Consider the following 26,076-nt stretch of genomic DNA (forward strand, 5'->3'; position numbering starts at 1 on the left):
CACTGTGGGCAGACGTTCAGGTGACTGTGCGGCTTGCAACAACATCAGCGAGTTCACAACAGGGAGATGTCATTTACCTGCTGGACATGTGGCAAGGCGCATTCACTCCTCTGTTGTCACACCCATCAGTTTATACTGATGGAAGACCTTTTCAAATGTCTCGAGTTCTGTAATTTTTCTAAAATATTGTGTGGAGCTTTTGTTAACACTGATGAGAGACCATTCAGGTTCTCTCTCTATTTCTCTTTTTCTCTCTCTCTCTTTTTCTTTCTCTCTCTCTCTCACATGCTGTGCTATGGGGATGAGGCTGTTCACCCACTTCCTGTGTGGGAAGACATTCACCCTGTTATCCCACCTCAATAAACAGCAACTTGTCCACACTGATAAGAAATTGTTTCAAAGTTCTCGCTGGGAGCAGTGATTTAAAAGCAAAACAGATCTGCTCAAACAAACACACTCATACAAGTAAGAAGCTTTTAACATTTTATGGTGTAGGAACTGATTCACTCAGTCATCTCACGTGCAGCACTGAGATACCAGCAAATTCACAGTTGCCTCTATTGTGCTATAATTGTGCAAGTAATCACATCTAGGCCTGAATCATGTTCATTCTGACCGTTGGTATTTGTTTCTGCCGGTGTTAATGATTCCTGTAACAGGGATGGAATTTAATATTCTGGGATAAGCATAAAGCCAATCAGCATTGCACGTACCACAATGGTTTGGATTTCTGTCTTTCCTTCCTGAGTGTTTACCATTAAGGGGCCATAGATCACCTGGATGGAGGATTCCATCACAAGAGCAGAAATCAATCTGAACAGAGTTCTTCAGGGTCACACTGAAAGAGACGAACAGCATGTTGGTTTCCAGGGAACACTGGAAACATGCTGTCAAATCAGAGACTGGGGCCAATCTGGGATCTGTTCCTGACTGAAAAATGAGCCAGCAGGTTTAAGTGTCTGCTCTGAAAATGAGTGTGGTCATGAGCCTGTGAAGATTTCACATGTTTTTGTGGCAGTCTTGCGTTTGCCATTTTAAAGCATGTGGCATCTCATTTACAATGTAACCTGCTTCAAATAAATAATTTAAACTCTGCGTTAAAATGACTAGTGGAGGAGTTCACAGAAGTGGGCGGCACGGTGGCACAGTGGTTAGCACTGCTGCCTCACAGCGCCTGAGACCCGGGTTCAATTCCCGCCTCAGGCGACTGACTGTGTGGAGTTTGCACGTTCTCCCCGTGTCTGCGTGGGTTTCCTCCGGGTGCTCCAGTTTCCTCCCACAGTCCAAAGATGTGCAGGTCAGGTGAATTGGCCATGCTAAATTGCCCGTAGTGTTAGGTAAGGGGTAAATGTAGATGTAGGGGTATGGGTGGGTTACGCTTCGGCGGGGCGGTGTGGACTTGTTGGGCCGAAGGGCCTGTTTCCACACTGTAAGTAATCTAAAAAAGTGTGTTATCACTCATCTGCTCCACATTTTGGGAAGAGATTATCCCACCAGCTGAGACACCAGTGGGTTCACACTGGAGAGTGATCTTGCGTTGTCGGAAGAGATTCAGTACCAAGACATTATTTAGTAAACACCGAGGAGAGACCTTTTAAATGCCCAGATGGATGGAAGTTCTATAAATGAACCTGAGAACCATTATACTATCAATGTGTGAACAATAACAACTGATCATTCACGTGTCATCTCACCTCACTGTGCACCAGCAAATGCACACAATAGAGAGACCTCCTCTCAGTACGCCAACCTGTTGAGACAGTTCACAGGAAACTCCAGAGATCTGGTTTTGCTGTTGTAGGAGCATAACTTACCATTCCCCGCCCCCCCACCCCCACACACACACAGACTCGGGAGACAGGCAGGATTCAGGCATGTGGTAGACCTGATTCTCATCCGAGCAACAAAGTGGTTAATGCAGGGAGAGGGCCAAAGATCATCCCTGAATCTATCTTCAAAGGCCCAGTCGTTCCCTTATTCTATGGCTCAGATTGCAAGAAAGATCAATGACACAGTCTGATTTTTACATTGAAATACAGTATTTTGATAAATTTTGGTGTTGAAACAATCACACGTAATGTGGTCACTGTGCCCTCCCCCTTATTCTATACAGCCAATCCTGTGACTCATCTAATCAGTAATGGGCATTCCCATGGATGGACCCAAGTTCCCATAGTCTCAAAGTGTTTAACAGACATTGTAATCTCTAGGCCTTGGGTTTTTCTATGCATCCTATTAATTCACGTTCCAAAGTTCCTGGTTATATTCATTTGGACGTGTCCCAGACTTGCTTATCTCTAAGGACTGCTTGAATTCTGTTGTTCATTGAATTCCATATGCTATCAAATTCTGTTATTCCTTTTATATTTTCCACTGTCGAAACTATATATATAAAAACTACAAAAGATCATTGGTTCTAATGAACTGCTATAAGATTTGTGGTATTAATTCCTATTATAAAGCTAATTCTATGTAGAGTTTTACAGCTACTACTACTGTAGTGTTTCTTAACTAATTAGTTGTGAACAATCTATTTCATTTAGGATGTGCCAGGCATCTGTTTTCGAGGTAAGGCAAGTGTTCCTGAGACTAATTAACTTTCACATCTATGTTTAAATGTTTTTCCCCTAATGCTTCTATTACACTTTGATTATATATGTGTATCTATAATTGTGTTGAAATCTAGTTCTATGATTATTTTGAACTTATAGAAGAGATGACCTTAGCCTCATCTGGTGTGTTGCATGCAGTTCTGAGCTTCACCTTTCTTAAGGAAAAATGTTAATGTATTAGAAAGAGTGCAGAAAGTTTTCCTGTGAGTATTTCTAGCCATGAGGGATTTTAGTTACGAGGAGAGATTGGACTGTTCTCCTTGGAAAATGGAGGTCATTCCTGATTGAAGTACTCAAAATCAGGAGAGGTCCGAACAGTGTAAGTAGAGAGAAATTGTTCCTGCTGGCGATGAGATTGAGAATGTGTAGGCACAGATTGCAAGCAATAAGTAAAAGATGCAAAAAAAAATACTTCTGAGGAAAAGCTTTTTCATTCAGCACATGATTAGGGTTCGGAATGTACTGCCTAAGGGTGTGGTGCACAGAGATTCAATTGTGGCATATAAAATGGAATCGGATGGCTATTTGAAAAAGGAACATATGCAGGGCTTTGGGAAGAAGGTGAGAGAACAGCTTCATAAAAGGTACTAATTTCAAGAGCCATTGCAAACATGATGGGTTGAATGGACTCTTTCTGTACGGTAACAATCGTGTGATTGTTAACACAGAAGATACGTACCACAACCAATTTCTGTTTCAGGTTTGGTGTCAGTGTAATTTATTTCCTAACGTATTAATTAGGCTGTCTGGCAACATGACAGAAAAAGAATTCAGACACAATGAGTGGCGGCTGACAGAGTGATGGGTACTTTCCCCATCATTCCTAGCAGGGTAGAGAGTTCCCCATCCATTGAAAAGGAAAGCAATACGCAGAGCCCATAGTGAACAGGCCATGCACAGGCTGAGTGAGAGCGATAGACACCGTTTTGTTTCTCGGTTCAGAAAACATGATGAATAAGGTTGGAAGGATGGGTCCATAGATTGGGCGGGTGGACGGTGATGCTTCGAGAACATCTCATCTAAATTGCAAGCCCCAAAAAATAATGTTCCAGTCCTGCCCTTTGTACTGTACGGTACCATGGCTCTTGGCTTCCTCCCAGCGACAGGTCGCACTATAAGGCCACCATTTTTATCGGGGACACTCGATCATGGGTCACTGTGTGGTTGCCATATTTGTAGGGGGCGGTGTTTGGAATAGCTGGGTGGAGCTTGTGGCAGGTCAGAACTGGTGATCGATGAGTTGAGCACTGTTTTCCGTTCTTATGAGGGTGTCCTTCAAAACCTCTCGGTGTCAGTCATGTTTCTCCTCATCTGTGCAGATGAAGGTGCCCTCGTTAGAACTGCATACAATGGTCAACTCATTGATTGCCAGTTCCACCATGCCACAGTGAAAAACTGCAACAACCTCTTCAGCAGACAGACATAGGATATGTCCGATAGAGTACCTTCGTCATCCAGTATTTCTCCAGAGAAGAGAGACTGTCATGTTCTTCGCAGCCTTCAACATGTCATTTATGACAATGAGCATCTCACCAAAATCATCCTTACACCTCCACTTCTTGCCTTCAAACAGCTGCCAAACTTTAAACAGATCATTGTTTGCGCAAACTGCCCAGTCTTCAGGTCAACATGGACCACAACATCACACAACCCTGCTGTGGCAAAACATATCAGATCATTAACATGGATACTACCATCACTCATGGGAACACTACCCACCATGTACATGGCAGATGCTCATATCACTTGGCCAATATTGTCTATCTCATACACTGTAGGCAACGATGCCCCAAGGCATGGTATATTGGCGAGTCCATGTGGATGCTACAACAGATGAACGGACAACAATCACTAGACAGGAATGTTCCCTCCCAGTCAGGGAATACGTCAGCGGTCAAGGGCATTCAGCCTCCGATCTTCGGATAAGCATCCTCCAAGGTGGCCTTCGAGGTACACAACACAGAATCGCTGACCAGAAACTGATAGCCAAGTTCTGTTGCCCATAAAGACAGCCTCAGTTGTGATCTCGGGTTCATATCATGCTATATGTGACCCCACCACACTATTCTGTATCTGTAAAATCTTCCTTACTGTCTTGTTTTAACACCATCACTTGATAAATTATGATTTCTTCACCTTAATTAGTTTGTACAGTTTTGGTTTACTTATTACTTTGGTTAGATCCTCAGCATGTAACTCTTATAGCTATCATGTTGTTTCATTCATTTGGTTAACCTCCAGCACCGCCTTATTTTTAATTGTAAAATATCTTTCTGCCTCATTTAATTGGTTGTCCCTTCACTTGTTATTCAGCTGTTGACACTTCACTCACAGTTTCTGACACTTTTGATCACCTGCAGAGACACACCACTCCACTCTCACCATTTGTGTGATCTTTTGATCTCTCTGCTTGGGTGCCTATTTTGCGTGTGTCTGTGATTTCAAATGAACCTGCTGGACTATAACCTGGTGTCGTGTGACTTCTAACTTTGTCCACCCAGTGCGACACTGGCACCTCCACAAAAGACAATTCGCTGGTTGTTTGAAAGGGAATCAAATGTGCAGAGCCGTGGGCGGAAAATAGCAGAATAGGAGGAAGCGTGGAGAACAGTCAGAAACAGGATGGGCTGAATGGACTCTGTACTGCAGAGTCATGAAGCTGTACGGCATGGAATCAGACCCTTCGGTTCACCTCATCCATGCAGACTAGACATCCTAAGTTGACCTCGTCCCATTTGACCTGTATCCCAATAAACCCTTCCTATTCATATACCCATGTTCTCAATACACAAGACGTGCTACATAATTGCACCAGGCTCAGTCTCAAATGGTTATCAGTACAATTTACGTTATAACAGTATTATTTGGGCCATGTATCTCCACAATAATAAAGAACAAACCTCAATGCACTGAGTAGAACACCCACCCAACGTGATGTCAACCAACCAGGAGAGCAGTGCGCAGGCGCAGAGACCGTCGCGAATACAGCATGCGCGGAGCGCGACATGGCCCATGGACCGACTTTCATTCCTTGGCTCCGGAAAGGTGACCAAATGAGGCGGGAGGGGCGCTGCGATAGATGCGGCCGGTGGACGGACACGACCCGTAAACGTCCGACGTGAGCTACAAACCCCGAATGAGAAGCTCCCGGTGCCCCGTTTGTTCCAACTGGAGCAACGGCTCCAAGCTTGCTCCCAATGGGACAGGCCCCGGTCTGACGGCCGCCATCTTTGTCGGGGGCGATGGCATCGAGGGTCGGTGTGCGGCCGCCATCTTTGTCGGGGGCAATGTGTGGAATGAATGGGAGGAGCTTGCTGCCCATTGGTCAGGATGGAGACAACTTGTCCGTCAGGCTGCATTGGCCTTTCACGCCCAATATCTTGTTGATGATGCAGAGCAGAGGCAGAGGGGGAAAAATAAGAAATTCCTGGTCTCGCAGTCCCCTAGTTCAGAGGATGCCTTGGCCCAAAGCTCTGTGGCTGTGTTCAGTTACATGAAGACCAAGGACAGAAACTTGACTTGGGAGATCTCCCATCCGCAGCCTCCTGCCTTTTGGTTTCCCATTCCCCGTCCTGGCCCACGTCCTACCCAAAATTGATAAACTTGACTGGTGGCGTTGATGACCTTGTTCGAGCACCTCGTGGGAGCACGGGGCAGTGCTGATACAATCATCAAGGTAGCGGAGGAAAAGGTGGAGGGTGATGCGGCATGGTGGCTCAGTGGTTAGCACTGCTGCCTCACAGTGCCAGGGACCCAGGTTCAATTCCAGCCTCGGGGGTGACTGTTTGTGTGGAGTTTGCACATTCTCCCTGTGTCTGTGTGGGTTTCCTCCCAGAGTCCAAAGATGTGCAGGTTAGGGTGAATTGGCCATGCTAAGTTGCCCATCGTGTTTGATGATGTGTGCTCTAGTCAGTGATAAGTGTAGAGTTAATAGGGTAGGGGAAGGAGTCTGGGAGGGATATTCTGTGGAGGGCCAGCACGGACTTGTTGGGCCTAATGGCCTGCTTTCACACTGTAGGGATTCTTTGATCACTGCCCCAGTCTATCAATAGTCTCTGTCTGCTGCTGTCCCACTGAACTCATCTCTTCTTGACTCCACCCTGCCCCCTTTGGTCCAAGAACTCCCCACCTATGTTCAGGACACCACCCGTGCCCTTCACCTTTTCCATGACTTTCAATTCTGCAGTCCCCAAAACCTCATCTTCACCATGGACATTCAGTCTCTCTACATCTGTATTCCCCCCCTCTCCCCCAATGAGGAGGGCCTAAAAACACTCTGTTTCTGCCTCTCCTGCAGACCCAATCGATGCGCTTCCACCAACACACTCATTCGCTTGGCGGAACTGGTCATCACCCTGAACAACTTTTCCTTTGAATCCTCCCACTTCCTATAAACCAGCGGGGTGGCTAGGGGTATCCACACAGGCCTGAGCTATGCCTCTTCGTAGGATACATGGAATAATCCCTCTGCTGCATTCACACCAGCACCACCTTTTCCTCTGCTACATTGATGACTGTATCTGCCCTGCCTCGTGCTCCTACGAGGAGCTCAAACAGTTCATTAACTTCACCCACACCTTCCACCCTGACCTCATTCACCTGGACAATCGCTTAACACCTCCCCCCCACTTTCTGGACCTCTCCATCTCCATCTCCACTAACTGACTCAGCACTGACATCTATTTCAAACCCATCGACTCCCACAGCTACCTTGATGACATCTCCTCCCGCTGCCCCCTCCTGCAGAAATACGATCCCTTACTCCCAAATCTTCTGCTTCTGCTGTCCCTGCTCTCAGGGTGAGCGATTCCACTGCAGGACATTCCAGTTGTCCGCCTACTTCAAGAACCGTAATTTCCCTTCCCCTGTGAACAGTAATGGCCCGAACTGCATCTCCTTCATTTCCCTCACCTCTGCTTTCAAAGCCTCCCCCCCCCCCAACCGCAACAAGGATAGAGTCCCCCCTGGCTGGGTCCTCACATTGCAAATCCAACACATCATCCTCAGCCATTTTCACCACCTGCATTCTGACCCCACCACCCCTCTCCGCTTTCCGTAGGGACTGTTCCCTCTGCAACTCCGTCATTAGGTCCACACTCCCCACCAACCTCTCCGCCGCACGTGGCACCTTTTCCTGCAGCCGCTGGAGGTGTAACACCTGCCACCACATCTCCCCTCTTAACTCCATCCAAGGCCCTAAGGAATCACTTGCACGTCCTCTAACATATTGCATCCATTGTTCCAGATGTGTTTTCTTCTACATCGGAGAGACCGTGAGTAAACTTTTGAGATCAGTTCAGGAAATATTTACAGTCCATACACACCAACAAGCCCACCTTCCGGTAGCTATCCTTTCCAGCTCCCTTGACATGTCCGTCCTGGCCGGGACCACATGCAAACTGGAGGAAGAACGCCTCATCTTCCACCGAGGGAACTTTCAATCATACGTCGAATTCACCAGCTTCCCAATCTCCACTCAGGTCCAGCCCTCCCTCTCTGCCCCACCCCCTTGACCTGACCCTGCCAGTCCACCTTCCTTCCCGCCTATCTGCTCCACCCTTCCTCCCACTGACGAACTGCAATCACCTCCTACCTGTATCGCCATCCTGCCTACCTTTTTCCCCAGCTCCATTCCTCTTCCCTCTGTTTATTTCTCAGCCCCTTCCCCAATCCTGAAGAAGGGTCCTGACCTGAAATGTTGACTCTCCTACTCTTCTGATGCTGCTTGACCTGCTGTGCTTTTTCCAGCTCCACACTTTATCGACTCTGAGCAGATGCCAGCCTTGAGTCAAGAGACTGCTGACCACGATGAAGGCCAGTGTGCAGCAGGGACCATGGAGGGGATGCGGTGGATTTCTATCCTGTACTAACAGGGATAGGGTTTTGAAATCCCTTTTTCAGGGCAGGAGTTATGCACAGTAAACTCAGACCAAGTGAAATGTTTTGTCTCTTGTGAATGTCGATCTCTGGCTCACACTTGTACACTTCTTCTTCCAGAACATCGCCTACTCACTGGGTAATTCCTGCACTGTGAGATTTTTCTCTGACTTCACTTCTTCCCAGAGATTTCCGGCTGCTGACTCCAGTAGGGGATTTTTCAAAGCGCAATAATTGTTTGAAAGGTGAGTATTTGTGACTGTCCATTGACAAGTTTGAGCTTTTAATGCTGTGCTTTTATCTGTGAGAGGTTCCATGGCTCTGTAGCTGGGGCGACCTCTATGTTGTGGATCTGAATCCATGTCCACCTATTGCTGTCTTTCACTGATGTTTGATGGGCATGATGAGCCAAAGGGCCGCTACAGTTAGGGGCGGCACGGTAACTCAGCGGTTAGCACTGCTGCCCCCCCCCCAGCACCAGGGACCCGGGTTCGATTCCCGCCTCGGGGCAACAGTATGTGTGGAGTTTGCACGTTCTCCCCGTGTCCGTGTCTGCATTGGTTTCCTCCAGGTGCTCCGGTTTCCTCCCACAATCCAATGACTTCCAGGTTAGGGTGGATTGGTCATGCTAAATTGTCCATAGTGTTCAGGGATGTGTAGGTTTGGTGCATTAGTCTGGGTAAATATAGAGTAATAGGGTAGAGGAATGGGTCTGGGTGGGTTACTCTTCGGAGGGTTGGTGTGGACTTGGTGGGCTGAAGGGCCTGTTTCCACACTGTAGGGATTCTAATTTCTACAAATGTTCAGAACTCCGACATTTAGGCAACTGTGTCACAAACACGCTGACATGGTGAATCCTATCGGATCACATGGGATAGTTTGGAGCAGCAGGCACAGGCAATGAGGCATTTACAAGAGCCACAGGGTGTGATGTGGGAAGGTAGGAAAACCCCAAATACTGTCAGAACGTAGAATATTACAGCGCAGTACAGGCCCTTCGGACCTCGATGTTACGCTGCCCTATCATACCAATCTGAAGCCCATCGCTATTCCATGTATGTCCATATGCTTGTCCAATGACGACTTAAATGCACTTAAAGTTGTCGAATCTACTACCGTTGCAGGCAAAGCATTCCATACCCTTACTACTCTCTGAGTAAAGAACCCACCTCTGATATCTGTCCTATATCTATACCCCTCAATTTAAAGCTATGCCCCCTTGTGCTCGCTGTCCCCATACTTGGAAAAAGGCTCTCCCTGTCCACCCTATCGAACCCTCTGATTATCTTATATGTCTCTATTAAGTCACCTCTCAATCATCTTCTCTCTAACGAAAACAGCCTCAAGTCCCTCAGCCTTTCCTCGTAAGACCTTCCCTTCATACCAGGCAACATCCTAGTAAATCTCTTTTGCATCCTTTCCAAAGCTTCCACATCCTTCTTATAATGCGGTGACCAGAACTGTATACAATACTCCAAATGTGGCCGCACCAGAGTTTTGTACAGCTGTAGCAAAACCTCATGGTTCCGGAACTCAATCCCTCTATTAATAAAAGCTAAAACACTGTATGCCTTCTTAACAACCCTGTCAACGTGGGTGGCAACTTTCAAGGATCTGTGTACATGGACACCAAGATCTCTCTGCTCATTTACACTACCAAGAATCTTACCATTAGCTCAGTACTTTGCATTTCGGTTACTCCGACCAAAGTGAATTACCTCACACTTGTCCGCATTAAACTCCATTTGCCACCCCTCAGCCCAGCTCTGCAGCTTATCTGTGTCTCTCTGTAACCTACAACATCCTTCATCACTATCCACAACTCCACCGACTTTAGTGTCATCTGCAAATTTACTAACCCACCCTTCTACGCCTCATCCAGGTCATATATAAACATGACGAACAGCAGTGGACCCAACACTGACCCTTGAGGTACACCACTGGTAACTGGACTCCAGGATGAACATTTCCCAACAACCACTACCCTCTGTCTTCTTTCAGCCAGCCAATTACTGATCCAAACTGCTATATCTCCCACAATCCCATTCCTCCACATTTTGTACAATAGCCTACTGTGGGGAACCTTATCGAACGCCTTGCTGAAATTCATGTACACCACACCAACCGGTTTACTCTCATCTACCTGTTTGGTCACCTTCTCAAAGAACTCAATAAGGTTTGTGAGGCACGACCTACCCTTCACAAAACCGTGCTGACTATCCCTAATCAAATTATTCTTTTCTAGATGATTATAAATCCTATCTCTTATAACCTTTTCCAACACTTTATCAACAACTGAAGTAAGGCTCACTGGTCTATAATTACCCGGGTTATCCCTACTCCCCTTCTTGAACAGGCGAACCACATTTGCTATCCTCCAGTCTTCTGGCACTATTCCTGTAGACAATGATGATTTAAAGATCAAAGCCAAAGGCTCGGCAATCTCATCCCTGGCTTCCCAGAGGATCCTAGGATAAATCCCATCCGGCCCAGGGGACTTATCTATTTTCACACTCTGCAGGATTTCTAATACCTCTTCCTTGTGAACCTCAACCCCACCTAGTCTAGTAGCCTGTATCTCAGTATTCTCCTCGACAACATTGTCATTTTCTAGAGAGAATACTGTCGAAATATTCATTTAATGCTTCCCCATCTCCTCTGACTCCACACACAACTTCCCGCGACTATTCTTGATTGACCCTAATCTTACTCTTGTCATTCTTTTATTTTTTAAATACCTATAGAAAGCCTTAGGGTTTACTCTGATCCTATCCACCAACAACTTCTCAAGTCTCCTCCTGGCTCTTCTGAGCTCTCTCTTTAGGTCTTTCCTGGCTACCTTGTAACCCTCAAGCGCCCTAACTGAGCCTTCACATCTCATCCTAACATAAGCCTTCTTCTTCCTCTCAACCAGAGATTCCACTTCCTTCGTAAACCACGGCTCCCGCATTCTACAGCTTCCTCCCTGCCTGACAGGTACATACTTATCTAGTACACACAGGAGCTTTTCCTTGAATAAGCTCCACATTTCTAATGTGCCCATCCCCTGCAGTTTCCTTCCCCATCTGATGCTTCCTAAATCTTGCCTAATAGCATCGTAATTACCCTTCCCCCAGTTGTAAGTCTTGCCCAGTGGTATATACCTATCCCTTTCTATCACCAAAGGAAACATAACAGAATTGTGATCACTATCATCAAAGTGCTCACCTACTTCCAAGTCTAACACCTGGCTGGGCTCATTACCCAGTACCAAATCTAATGTGGCTTGGCCTCTTGTTGGCCTGTCTACATACTGTGTCAGGAAGCCCTCCTGCACACACTGGACAAAAACTGACCCATCTGTAGTACTCGTACTATAGTGTTCCCAGTCAATATTTGGAAAGTTGAAGTCCCCCCATGACAACTGCCCTGTCTGTCTCACTCCTATCGAGAATCATCTTTGCTCTCCTTTCCTCTACATCTCTGGAACTATTCGGAGGCCTATAGAAAACTCCCAATAGGGTGACTTCTCCTTTCCTGTTTCTAACCTCAGCCCATACTACCTCAGTTGACGAGTCCCCAAACATCCTTTCTGCAAATGTAATACTGTCCTTGACCAACAATGCCACACCTCCCCCTCTTTTGCCATCTTTGTTCTTCCTGAAATATCTAAATCCTGGAACCAGCAACAACCATTCCTGTCCCTGCTCTGCTCCTGTCAGCTAGATGGGTTACCTCTTGGATGTAGATGCAGTTTGATTTATTGGAAAGGTAGGAGGGGTAGGCACATTGCGCACGTGGTGATGGACTCTCAGGGGAATGTAGCACTGACAGTCAGGTTTCTGAGACTTCGCTCTACTGTAACGAGGGTGATGCAAAGTTCCAAGAGATTGATTTTTGACAGCGGACTCTAGTCAGAGGCACAGCCGGACATTTCTGTGGCTGGCAATGAGATATCAGAATGGTGTGTTGCCTCCCAGGTACCGTGGTCAAGGATATCTTGGAGAGGGTGCAGAATGTTCTTAAAGGGCAGAGGGACCAGCAGAACGTCATTGTACACATTGGAACCAATGACAAAGGAAGAGAAAGGGATAAGGGTCTGTGGGGAGAAATGAAGGTTAGGCAGAAGGTTAGAAAGTAGATTCTCATGGGTAATAATAACTGGATTACTCCTGGTGCCACGTGCAAGGGAAGGTAGGAGGATAGAGTAGGTGAATATGTGGCTGAGGAGAACAATGTTCAGTTTTGGATCATTGGAATCTCTTCTGGGGTACAAGTGACATGTATAAGAAAGCCAGGTTGCAACTGAATTGGAAGGGGACTAATATACTGGCAGGGAGATTTGCTAGAGCTACCCAGGAGGACATAAATTAGTAAGGCAGGGGTGGAATCCAGAGAGATAGTGAGAAAAGGGATCACCCTGAGGCTGGTGTAGTTGGGAAAGGAGCAGGTCAAATGTTCAAGGTAGGCAGGAGGAAAACAGAGATTGAGGTTGGACCGATTAAATTAAACTTCATTTGTTTCAGTGCAGGAGGCCTAACCAGGAAGGCAGATGAACTCAGGGCATGGTTGGGAACATGGGATTGGGATATCACAGTTATTACAGAGACATGGCTCAGGGATGGACAGGACTGACAGCGTAATGTTCCAGGGTATAGACGCTACAGGAAGGATAGCAAAGGCAGGGGAAGAAGGGGGAGCGGCATGTTTGAGTAGGGATAACATTACAGCTGTACTTCAGAAGGATATTCTAGAGAGTACGACCAGTGAAATTATTTGGATGGAACTGAGAAATAAGAAATGGATGATCACGTTAATGGGATTGTACTATTTTACGCCCCAATAGCCAGTGAGAAATTTGTCAGGAGATCACAGTTGTCTGTAAAAATAATAGGATGGTTATAGTAGCAGCTTTTAACTTTCCAAACACAAACTGGTACTGCTATAACATTAAAGTCTTGGATGGAGAGGAAGTTGTAAAGTGTGGACAAGTACATTTTCTGATTGAGTATGTGGATGTACTACTAGAGAAGGAGCAAAACTTGACCTTCTCTCAGGAAAGAAGGCAGGGCAACTAATTAAGGTGTCAGTGGGGGAGCGCTTTTGGGCAAGTGATCATAATTCTATTAGTTTTAAGATCGTGATGGAAAAAGATAAATGTGATCTAAAAATCAGAGTTCCAAATTGGAGGAAGGCCAACTTTGATGGCATTCGGCAAGAGCTCGCAAAGCTTGATTGTGGGTTGGTATACACAGGTAAAGGGAAGGCTGGAAAATGGAAGCCTTCCAAACTGAGATAACAAGAGTCCAGTTGCAAGGTAGGTAGATTTGGGGAATGCTGGATTAGGAGAGAAATTGAGGTTCTGGTCAAGGAAAAGAAGGAAGCATATGTCAGGTATAGACAGCAGGGATTAAGTGAATCTTTCGAGGAGTATAAGGGTAGTAGGAGTATATTTAAGAGGGAAATCAGGAGGGCAGAAAGGGGATATGAGACAGCTTTGGTAAATAGGGTTAAGAGGGTTTCTATAAATACATCAAGGACAAAAGAGTAATTCGGGAGAGAATAGGGCCTCTTAAGGATCAGCAAAGCTGTCTACATGTGGAACTACGGGAGATGGGTGAGACACTAAACGAGTATTTTGCATCAGTGGAAAAAGGTATGGAAGCTAGAGAGTTTGGGGAAATAAATTGTGATATCTTGACAAGTGTCCACAATACAAAGGAGGAGGTGCTGGACATCTTAAAATGCATAAAGGTGGATACATCTCCGGGATCTGATCAGCTGTGTCCCAGAACTTACTGGGAAGCGAGGGAAGGGATTGCTGGGCCCCTTGCTGAGGTATTTGTATCGTCAACAGCCATTTGGAGAACTAGCCATTTGGATACAAAATTGGCTGGAAGGTAGGAGACACAGGGTGGTGGTTGAGGGATGCTTTTCAGACTGGGAGACCTGTGACAGGTGGTGTGCCACAGGGATCAGTGCTGGGTCCACTGCTTTTTGTCATTTATATAGATGGTTTGGATGTGAACATAGGAGGTATAGCTGGTAAATTTGCACCGGACACCAAAATTGGAAGTGTAGTGTATCGCAGAATAGTACAGCGGGACCTTGATCACGTAAACTGATCTGCCGAGGAGTGGCAGATGGAATTTAATCTTGATAAGTGTGAGGTGCTACATTTTGGACTTATAATGGTAAGGTCCTGGGAGTATTGCCGACTAAATGGACCTTGGAACTCGGGTTCGTAGTTCCTTGAAAGTGGAGTCGCAGGTAGACAGTGTAGTGAAGAAGGTGTTTGGTATGCTTTCCTTTATTAGTCAAAACACTGAGTATAGGAGTTGGGAGGTCATGTTGTGACTGTACAGGACATTGTTAGACCACTTTTGGAATACTGCATTCAATTCTGGTCTTCCGGCTCTAGGAAGAATGTCGTTAAACCTGAAAGGTTCAGAAGAGATTGACAGAATGTTGCCAGGGTTGGAGCGTTTGAGCTACAGGGAGAGGCTGAATAGGCTCGGGGGTTTTTTCCCTGGTGTGTCAGAGGCTGAGGGGTGACCATACAGAGACTTACAACATCATGAGGGGCACGGAAAGGGTAAATAGTCTAGGTCTTTTCCCCAGGGTGGGGGGAGTCCAAAACCAGAGGACACAGGTTCAAGGTGAGAGGGGAAAGATTTAAAAGGGCCCGAAGGGGGCCACATTTTCACACAGAGGGTGGTGCATGTATGGAATGAGCTGCCAGAGGAAGTGGTAGAGGCTGGTACAATTGCAGCATTTAAAAGACATCTGGGTAGGTACATGAATAGGAAGGGTTTTGAGGCGGGGGGGAGCGGGGAAGGGATATGGCCAAATGTTGGTTTTTGGGAGTAGATTAATTTAGGATATCTGGTCAGCATCGACAAGTTGGGATGAACGGTCTGTTTCCATGCAGTACGTCTCTGTGACTCTATGACTAAATCACTGGAGCTTGTTTAACAGATATGTCAGTGAACAGACTGGTGGTGGATGAGGAAAACATGTGCAAGACGACACATGGCCAGCCAGCTTTTGGATGACCTCGAGATTATAGGGAGGTTGAATGTGGAAGGCTGGCTGGGAGTGTGTTAGGATAGTTTAGTCTGGACATAAACAAAAGTTTCACCAGATAAGTTGAGACTAGGGTGGAGGGTAGTTACTCCTACAGAGACTTACAGTGTTGGGTCTGCAGGAGGTTACAGAGATAGGGAGGGGAGCCATGTGGATACAGGCAATTTGGTGATAATGGAATGTGTGACTAGAAGCTCATCTTAGAGTGAAACATTTCATAATAATTATTTACAATCTGTTTCAGCCTCATACAGTTACCAAGGTCAGGGGTGGGGGCAGTGGTGAGGGAGAAAAGTTTGTTGTGAAGGCTGAGACAGTAGCTTCCGTCTTCCTAATATTTAAATGGAGGAACTTTCCACTTATCCAGAACTGGAGGTCAGACAAATCAGGATAGTGTATGACCTGGAGCTGATGGTGTTTACCCAGACCTGCTACCCTGATCCTTCCAGATCATGGAGGTTGCGGAAGTGGGAGATTCCGTCTGAATTCCAGTCAAGTTGCAAATACATAAAATCCCTCTGCCACTCCCACATCTATCTTCCTGTCCTCCCATTGAGACAAGCGTTTGGTGTAAGTCCAGACTGGGCTGTAGGTTCCCTTTTCTAGAAGACATTGGCGAACATGTTTAGTTTTTATGACAATCAACAGCTTTTGGAGTCACTATTTCTAGCGTATGTCCCACAGATGACTGGAGTCATTCCACTGAGTTTCACAACATGCGTTTGTGTTTTTGGTGGGTTTTCCTCTCACTCTCTGCTTTCTGTTTTAGAACAGTTTCACAGGATATGAAATGGGAGGACTTGAGGTCGGAAAGGTGAAGCCGAAATCATATTAGGATCTGATGAAGTTGCCCAATTCGTTGGAACCTTTGAAGATCACTGGATTTTAAACATGGAAGGAAACAGTGCCCTTCAGTGTAGTGAGCAATCCGATTCGTGTTGTGTGTGTGGGCCCAGCTTCAGCCAATCGCCTGGCCTGTCCGAACATGACTGCAGCCACAGCGGGGGTAAACCGTGGAAATGTGGAGACTGTGGGAAGGGATTCAAATCCCCGTCTGAGCTGGACACTCATCAGCGCAGTCACACGGGGGAGCGGCCGTTCACCTGCTCTGAGTGTGGAAAGGGATTCTCTCAATTGTCCACCCTAAAGACACACCAGCGGGTTCACACCGGGGAGAGACCGTTTACTTGTCCGGACTGTGGGAAGGGATTCACTCAGTCCTCTGCCCTGCAGACACACCAGCGGGTTCACACCGGGGAGAGGCCGTTCATCTGCTCTGACTGTGGGAAGTCATGCTCTCAGTTAACAAATCTCCTCGCACACCAACGTGTTCACACTGACGAGAGACCGTTTAAATGCCCAGACTGTGGGAAATGCTTTAAAAGTTCGGGGGAACTGATGCGACATCAACGCCTCCACACTGACGAGAGACCGTTCAGGTGCTCCCACTGCGGGACTGGGTTCAAGCGATCATCTCAACTCACTGTTCACCAGCGAATTCATACCGAGGAGAAGCCATTCACCTGCACGGAGTGTGGGACAGGATTCACTCGGTCGTCCCATCTGCTCACCCACCAGCGAGTTCACACTGGAGGGAGGCTCTTCATCTGCTTAGAGTGTGGAAAGGGATTCACGCGTTCATCCATCTTGGTGATACATCGGCGCACTCACACTGGGGAAAGGCCATTCATGTGCTCTGAGTGTGGTAAGGGATTCATTAATTCGTCCAACCTGCTGAGACACCAGCGAGTTCACAAGCAACCACAATGACTGAATTTTGCTGTGGGTCTCGTCCAGTACTGAGCCATGTTCACTGGGGTCTGCTTCTGCTGATGTTACTAAATTCCAGTCTAGTTTTAGAGGTTACTATCAGCATAAAGCTCAAGTAAATCAAGGTCATATTAAACATGGTATGCGTGGAGTCTTTCATTTTGCGAAAACAAATTATTTGCTTTTGAAGGTGTCTCCCTCTTCCTTGCCTCCTCAATCCTCACCTCCGACAAAACATGAGGAATTTGTGGATCTTCTTTGTCAATAAGATTGATACAATCTGATTTACTGTCTCCTTTCCACTTGGTACTAAGCCAAACAGTCTCTTAATCTCCCCCTTGTTGTAATCCGAACCTGGCATCTTTCTCCTCATTCTATCCTGTCTTGCCTCAGACTCTGTCAGTGTTCACTTTGGTGTAGACCTTCCTCTTTCTCCCCGACCCTATTCTGTGACCATTCAGCTGTTAGTTGATGTTGCAAAAAGTTTCCTCTCTTCTGATTTTGTCCCTCTCACCTTTAAAATGCATCATCACTCATCTTCAAACAAAGAACCCTGACCATAATATGCCTTCATACTTTTGCCCCATCTCCACCCTCCATTTCCTCTCCAAAGTCTTGGTGTCCCCCAAAGATCTATCCTTGGTAACTCCTATTTTTCATCCACCTGCCACTGTTAGGTAAGTAAAAACAATGACTGCAGATGCTGGAAACCAGATTCTGGATTACTGGTGCTGGAAGAGTACAGCAGTTCAGGCAGCAACCAGGAAGCTTCGAAATCGACGTTTCGGGCAAAAGCCCTTCATCAGGAACCTGATGACGGGCTTTTGCCCGAAACGTCGATTTCGAAGCTCCTTGGATGCTGCCTGAACTGCTGTGCTCTTCCAGCACCACTAATCCAGAATCTGCCACTGTTAGGTGACATCATCCAAAAGCACTGTGTTAGTTTTCACATGTGCACTGATAAAGTCCAGCTCTACTTCACCATTCCTCCACTGAACTCTCAAACTGCTTATTCTCCACACCATTTTGGATGAGCAGAAACCTATCCGAGGTGAAAATCAAGAAGATCAACTCTGCTGCCTGTGTACTTTCTCATACACAGACCCATTTTGCCAACACTCTTAATACTCACTTTAATTAGCTTATGGTTAAATTGTGTCTTAAGACTGCCATTTTGTTTTCAAATTCACTCCAGGGCCTGTAATATTCCACCCTCCATGAACTGTGTCACTCTCTGTATCTGTAATCTCCAGTTTTGCAACCTCCCCCCTCTGCCAATATTGCAAAGTCCTTTGAGATATCTATTATTCCTGTTCTGGTCTCTAAATTGTGCATGTGTTGAGAGCACCCCAAAATGATTCACAGTCGATGATGGCTTTTGAAAGAATGAAGGAAATGAGACAGAATAGATTTAGTCATATAATTTTAGGCAGTGTGTCCATGGAGTGTGTGGACATAAATCTATGAATATGATTGGTGATCAAGCTGTTCATATAACACTTTCTTCTCTGAAGCATAGTGTATGAAAGCAAGAGAATTATCCTGAATCTTTCTAACTCACTGACTCTGCCTCAGCAGAAATATTGTGTTCAATTCTGACTATCACATTTACAGAAAAGTGACAAAGTCTCTGAGATGGCACAGAAAATATTTGCCAGAATAGTATCAGGCAAAACTTAAGACTATCCAGTTAAAAGCAACGTCCTATCCAGTAGCTTCAACATTATCTCTTGACCACTGACAAGCAACAAGTACCTTTGACAAGACGCAGCAACTCACCAAATCTCCTCTAACAGCATCTTCCAACCCATAACATCTCCAAATAAGAAGGACAAGAGCAATAGAATCGAGGCAACACTACTACGTACCAAAGATGGACAATAAATGCTGCTCAATGAATGAATGAAATAGAAGCTCAGATAATTCTCTCCAGAGAAGGATAAGCGGTGATTTACAGGCCGTGTTCATTTATTTCTAGAAGATCTCATGTGCACAGATGGAGAGAAAAAAGTAAATAAAAACACTGGCCGAATGTTCGGAAAGCACTGAAGGCAGTTTCCAAATAATGCATGTGGAGATAATTTTACAAAACGAGTTTTGATAAACTGGAGCAAACTGAGCGGCAGCTGGAAACGGATTCCGCTGTCATTCTCAAAAGGAAATCGACTTAAGAAGGAAAGATTGGGAGGGCTCTGGCCAAAGAAAGAGGGGAGTAGGTCAGGTTTGCAGTATTTCCAGAGGGATAGATGGCAGTTACAATGGGCTGAACGGCAACAGCCCCTATTCCACCCAATGCTTGCACGATTCACTGTGAACGATGAAGCCCACCCCAGGACTTGGAGATGCCGGTGTTGGACTGGGGTGTACAGCGTTAAAAATCACACACCAACAGGTTTAATTGGAAGCACACTAGCTTTTGGAGCAACACTCCTTCATCAGGTGATAGTGGAGGGCTCGATCCTAACACAGAACTTATGGCAAAAATTTGCAGTGTGATATAACTGAAATTATACATTGAAAAATTGATTGTTCAGCCTTTCATCTGTTAGAAGACAGTGATAGTTTCACATCTTTCATGTGTAAATCACAAAACTTTTTTTTAATAAAAAGGTTTTGTTGGACTATAACCTGGTGTTGTGTGATTTTTAACTTGGTCCATCCCAGGGCAACAGCGAAAGGGACCCCCGTCACAATCGATCCCAGTTGATTGACGGCGGCTCCGGACCAATGAGAAGCGGCGGACGTCTGGGCTCGAACCAATCGGGAGTGGACGACAGGCGGAACCACTGGGCCCGCCGCAGCTCCGTCTGTCCAGGGCGAGAAGTGCAGAAGACGGGAAAGGGGGACGGACAGCAGCGAATGGGGGAAATTATTATGGACTGGAGAATTTTTAAAAAAAAATAGACACATCATGTAGACTTCTGGATGCAAATCAGAAACGTCCGACCTCGCGTTTGCATCAAACGCACAAACGGCTTCAGGCGGTGATAAAAAAAACCGGTCGCCATATTTATTGGGGGCAATGTTCTGCGGGGCTGCCATGTTTATGAGGGGCACTGTGCTCCAGGGCGCACATTCAGACTGCAGGAGATGTTTGGCTCTTCTGAATTTCTGTCATTTGCAGTAAGGGTTTTTTTTTTGTAGTTGTTGTCCAAGGATATAAAATGAGAACCACTTGCAGACGGGGAAAATCAAAACGCGTCCCAACTCTGGCTCTGACAGAGAGAGACTGAATTTTAGTGCTCTTCCAGCACCACTAATCCAGTATTTATCTCGACCTGGTCAATCTTCCTCCTTTTGAACATGGAAGGAGAGAGCAGCCTTCACGCTGGGGAGAAACTGTGGAGGTGTGAGGACTGCGGGAAGGGATTCAGAGCCCCGTCCGCGTTGGAAACTCACCGGCGCAGTCACACCGGGGAGAGGCCGTTCATGTGCCCCGAGTGTGGCAAGGGGTTCGCCTGCTCAACGACCCTGCGGACACACCAACGCGTTCACACTGGAGAGAGGCCATTCATTTGTTCAATGTGTGGGAAGGGATTCACCCGGTCATCCCACCTGGTGACACACCAGCGAATTCACACCGGGGAGCGACCTTTTCGATGCCCAGCCTGTGAGAAATGCTTCAAAAGGCCCGACGAACTGGTGTACCATCAACGGGTTCATGCCGATGAGAGACCATTCGGGTGCCCTCACTGTGGGACTGGCTTCAGGCGACCATCTGACCTTGCTGTACACCGGCGAACCCACACCGGGGAGAGGCCGTTCTCCTGCTCGGAGTGCGGGAAGGGGTTCACCCGGTCAACCCACCTGCTGACGCACCAGCGGGTTCACACCGGGGAGAGGCCCTTCACCTGCCCAGACTGTGAGAAGGGCTTCAAAAGTTCCGCTGAACTGATTTACCACCAACGCGTTCACACCGACGAGAGACCGTTCAGGTGCTCCCACTGCGGGACTGGGTTCAGGGGCTCGTCCCAACTCACCGAGCACCGGCGAATTCACACCGGGGAGAGGCCATTCACTTGCTCAGAGTGTGGAAGGAGATTCACGCACTCCTCCAACCTCGTGTTACACAAGCGAGTCCACACTGGTGAGAGACCATTTGCCTGCCGTGAGTGCGGGAGGGGATTCACTCGATCGTCCCACCTTCTGAGACACCAGCGGGTTCACAACATGGAGTGACCTAGTGAACGTTAACACTCTGGGCAGCACGTTAACAGATCTGATGAACTGATGCCCCATCAATACTTTCACTGATGAGAAAATGTTTGCAAAGGATGCTCTTGTTTATCATCAAGTTTATTAGTGACAGCTGGGTTTGGACTCTCCTGTTCACCATATCGAAGAGTGAACCATGTTCATTCTGATAGTGGGGGTTTGTTTCTGGTCTCATTAGCCAACGGTGCCCCGAAACACCTCTTACTCGTGTGTGAATAGACTGTTATGTCTTCAAATATCATTTTTACGTTTAAATCCTCTCGGATAAAACTTGAATTGACAGTAAATAATAATCCAATCCTTTAGCTTTGTGCTGACAGGAGACAGTGTGTTCTGTAATTTGAGGATGAGGCTGTATAAACTCTGAATGTTGGCAATCTCACCTGGAGCTATTTGACAGGCCAGCCTGTTCAAAACTGTTAACCCTCTCAGATATTGAAGGAATCCTCTTAAAGTCTGGTTAATTGTGAATCACTGACTAGCCTGTGGCACCTTTGTTCCTTGTTTTTTGAAGTTTCTCTCCCTTTTATTGCTGAACTGCTGGATAGCTGTGATTCCATTTATAGTTTGGGGAGAGCCCATTCATCTGCTCCTTTTGTAGGAAGCGATACAGTCCAGCGTCCAACCTGCTGAGACATCAGTGAGCTCACCAGTAACAGCAGAGTTTGGGATCTGGTTATTGCTGCTATTCAACACATCTAGAACTAAACCATTTTCATTCTGATCTCAGTTGTCCCTTTTAGAATAAGCATGATCCCACAACATCTCTCATTTTTACAAAGCACATAATTCTTTCCGCAAGCATCATTTTTAAATTTAAATTTGGAACTGTCTTGAGCTGAAGATGAACAATGAACCCATCAGACTGCAGACCTGTTAGCTGTACATTAGCAAGAAAACGTGTTCGGTATCTGTAGGATGAGGCTGTGAAAGCTCTGAATGTTGCTATCGTAATTATACTCGAGCCATTTTACAGGGAGGAAGTGAGGACTGCAGATGCTGGAGATCAGAGTCGAGAGCGTGGTGCTGGAAAAGCGCAGCAGGTCAGGCAGCATCCAAGGAGCTGGAGAATCAAGAGCTTCAGGGCAGAGAAGTTGACTTGAGAGGGGTGGGGGGGGAGGGGGGGTGCAGTCACAGACTCACTGAGATCCTTGCAGAGAGAGAGGAGAACGTCTTCAAAGTAGGCATCCTTGGAAGAGGCTGCTCCTAGGATGCTGCCTGACTTTCTTGAGCTATTTTACAGAAAGGCTGTTCAAAGCTGTGAACATGTCAGATAGTGCCCTCATCCAGCTATTTTCAACTGCTTCACCAATGACCTTTCCTGCGTCACAAGGTTCAAGGGAGGGACGTTCGCTCATGATTGAACATCACGATGATAGTTCAGCTGCATTTGAGACTTCTCAGGTACTGAAGCAGCCCGTGTCTAAATGTAGCAAGACCTGGACAACTTCCGGGTTTAGACTAGGTGCTCGGGAAATAACACTTTCAACACGCAAATGTCAGGTGTTGACCACGTCTGACAAAAAAAATGAACAAAACCATCATTCCTTGACATTCCAATGCTGAATCCTTGACTATGAACTTCCTGGTAGTCATCATTGACCAGAAACTGAATGGGACCGGCCATGTAAATATAGTGGTTAGAAAAACAATTCAGAGGCTTGGAATCCTGCAGTGAGTAACTCACCTCCTGACTCCCCTCTATACCATCTACGAGTCACAATTCAGCAGTCTGGTGAAACATGTTCCACTTACCTGGAATAGTGTAGTTCCAACAACACTCAAGATGCTTGACAAATGTCAGAATGAAACAGCCTGTCCTTTCATCTAATATATTCAACATTCAGACCCTCACTTCCATTACAGTAGCAGAAATATCTGACATCTACAAGATGCGCTGCAGCAGTTCAGTCCGACTCATTCACCTGAACCTTCCAAACCCACGATCAGTACCACCTCAAAGGAGGAGGAAACCCCACCATCTGCAAGTTCCTGTCCAGGCCATAGACCTCCCTGAGTTGCAACTGTATTGGCATCGCTTCACCAGTCCTGAGGCGAGATCTACCTTCCGAACAGCATTCTGGGTGTCCGTAGAGTGCAGTGAGAGCAGGCACCATCTTCTCACAGGACAGTATGATGGGTAATATGTGCTCGCCCAGGTAGTGATACCTACATTCCATGACTAAATAATAATAATAATAATACATTAAAGGAATTCTTACTCGTTAAAAATTCACCAGTTGATCACCTCAAACTCTGATCCATGCTGTGATGAACATTCAGCATCCGTTGGTGCTGATTCACAGCGAATCTGTCACTGGCCTGTGGTAGCTTTGATCCTTGGTTTATGAATTTATTCTCCCCATTACAGCTGAACGGCTGGATAAGTCTCATTATATTTACATCTCTCCTTTAAAAAACAAACATCTCTGCCGAACATTTCACTGCAATTTGACAACACCAATCAACGTTTGTGGCGTGAAATCTTGGTGGTTTTCTCAGGAAAGCACAAATTCGCGATCTCAGCGGTTTTGACAGATCCAGACTGAGGTTTCATGAACATCAGAAACGGGATCACGAGTTGCCCATTAAGTCCTTTGAGCCTAAATTGTCATTAGGTACGATTGTGGCTGAAATTACAGCTCAGCTCCGCCCGACACATATCCCTTTGGACCTAAAAACGTATTGACTTGAGCCTTAGATCTTTTCGATTATTGAGCCCCCACAGCACCCTGGGGGAGATAGTCCACTGGTTGACATCCTTTAGAGTGAAGAAATCACTCCTCACCTCAGTCTTGAATTCACAGAAACATAGAATCCCTATCATGTGGAAACAGGCCATTCGGCCCAACAAGACCACATTGACCCTCCAAAGGCTAACCCACCCACACCCGGTCCCCTACCCTATTACTCTACATTTTCCCCTGACTAATGCACCACAAATCCCTGAACACTGTAGGCAGTTTAGCACGGCCAATTCCCCTAACTTGCACATCTCTGGATTGTGGGAGGAAACAGAACACCTAGAGGAAGCCCACGCAGACACAGGGAAAACATGCAAACTCCACAGAGACAGTCATCCCAAGGCTGGAATCAAATCCAGGTCCCTGGCACTGTGAGGCACCAGTGCTAATCACTAAGCCACCCCTCGGCTGACCACTTATTCTGATATTCTAATTCATAGGCTATTCACCCCATTGAGTCTGTTCCACCATTCATTAAGATTATGGTTTATTTTCTACAGATCACTACTTCCCCACACTGTCTTCATATCCATTGATGTCTATCGTCTCCAGAAATCTGTCACTTTCTGTCTTTAATATGCCTTAATGACTTAGCTGTGAGCCCTCTTAGGTAGAGAATGCCAAGAATTCATCACAATCTGAATGAAGGATTTCCTCCGCAATTCAGCTTCCTAAATTCCATGATATAGCCCCACTTTATTCAATGTCTCTTCATGACTCAAGACCCCTACCCCAGGAACCCTTCCTGTGAACCAATCGTGTACTTCCCAAGTCTCTCCCTCCTTTGGTAAGAAGAGTAAACTTTCGCACAGCACTCCAGATTTGGTCTCAGCTATTGCCCTGTATAATTACAGCAAGACATTTTCAATCCTATGGAATCCCTACAGTGTGGGAGCAGGCTATTCATCCCATCAGGCTGACACCCTATTCCTGTTACCCTACCTTTCCCATGGCTAATCCACCTAACCTGAGCATCCCTGCATTCTATGGTCAATTTAACTTAGTCAATCCACTTAAAATGCACATCTTTGGACCGTGGGAGGTAACTGGAGCACCTGGAGGAAACCCATGCAGACATGGGGAGAACATGCAAACTCCATACAGACAGTCAAACTCAGTGCTGTGACGCAACAGTGCTAGCCACTGTACTGCCCTATCACTTTGTAATAAAAATTGAGCTAGGTAAAAACAATGACTGCAGATGCTGAAAACCAAATACTGGATTAGTGGTGCTGGAAGAGCACAGCAGTTCAGGCAGCATCCAACGAGCAGCGAAATCATATAAAAACTGAGCTACCAATTGTTCTTCCTAGTGTTTGCAAGGGGCTAGTTAGCACAGTTGTCTTGATTATCAGTGTGTAATTCGATTCTTCCTCTCACTCTCGTTCACATCCTTGCTCCTGAGAGTGGGATCACTATCCTCTATGGATGAAAACTGTCAGGAAAACAGCTCAGGATGAACGTTAACAATGAGCCAACAATCTGTATTAGGCCAGAGCACTAATGGAATGAAAGCTACATCTTGACCATCGGTTACTTGTGTACAGGGGTACCCAGGTCCCTTTCAATGCAGAATATTCCACTGTTTGACCTACTCTAACAAAGTGGACCTCATTGTATTCCATCCGCCTTGCTTTTATCCATTCACTCAACCTGTCTACATCCTTTTACAGCTTTTGGGGAGTCCTCTTGCTGCTCCACCAAACGTTTGTATCATCAGGATGAAGGTAGGTAAGTTCAGGGGATTTGTCACCACTCAATTCCATTATTTTTTCAAATACCATTCCTTTAAA

General features: G+C 46.2%; 2 protein-coding genes across 4 annotated transcripts in view; both read left to right on the forward strand.

Moving 5' to 3' along the window:
* Positions 1-5,589: 5,589 nt before the first annotated feature.
* Positions 5,590-17,460, forward strand: LOC140461009 (uncharacterized). Of its 3 annotated transcripts, none has more exons than XM_072555788.1 (3): positions 5,590-5,657; positions 8,610-8,734; positions 16,324-17,460. In XM_072555788.1, the coding sequence occupies exon 3, from the start codon at positions 16,446-16,448 to the stop codon at positions 17,322-17,324; it is 879 nt and encodes a 292-aa protein (XP_072411889.1). In that variant the 5' UTR covers positions 5,590-5,657; positions 8,610-8,734; positions 16,324-16,445; the 3' UTR covers positions 17,325-17,460. The 3 variants fall into 3 exon arrangements, with proteins under 3 accessions (XP_072411889.1, XP_072411891.1, XP_072411890.1); XM_072555790.1 differs by lacking the exon at positions 5,590-5,657 and adding an exon at positions 5,709-5,730; XM_072555789.1 differs by lacking the exon at positions 5,590-5,657 and adding an exon at positions 6,130-6,288.
* A 2,658-nt stretch (positions 17,461-20,118) lies between these two features.
* The window catches only part of LOC140461020 (uncharacterized), a 50,386-nt gene continuing 44,428 nt past the window's right edge, over positions 20,119-26,076 (forward strand). The window contains exon 1 of the mRNA XM_072555808.1: positions 20,119-21,499. Within this exon, the coding sequence (XP_072411909.1) occupies positions 20,628-21,499 (872 nt within the window). The 5' untranslated portion in view covers positions 20,119-20,627. The remainder of the gene's footprint in view (positions 21,500-26,076) is intronic.

The sequence above is a fragment of the Chiloscyllium punctatum genome, chromosome 36 (genome assembly GCF_047496795.1).
Source record: "Chiloscyllium punctatum isolate Juve2018m chromosome 36, sChiPun1.3, whole genome shotgun sequence".
Lineage (NCBI taxonomy): Eukaryota > Metazoa > Chordata > Chondrichthyes > Orectolobiformes > Hemiscylliidae > Chiloscyllium > Chiloscyllium punctatum.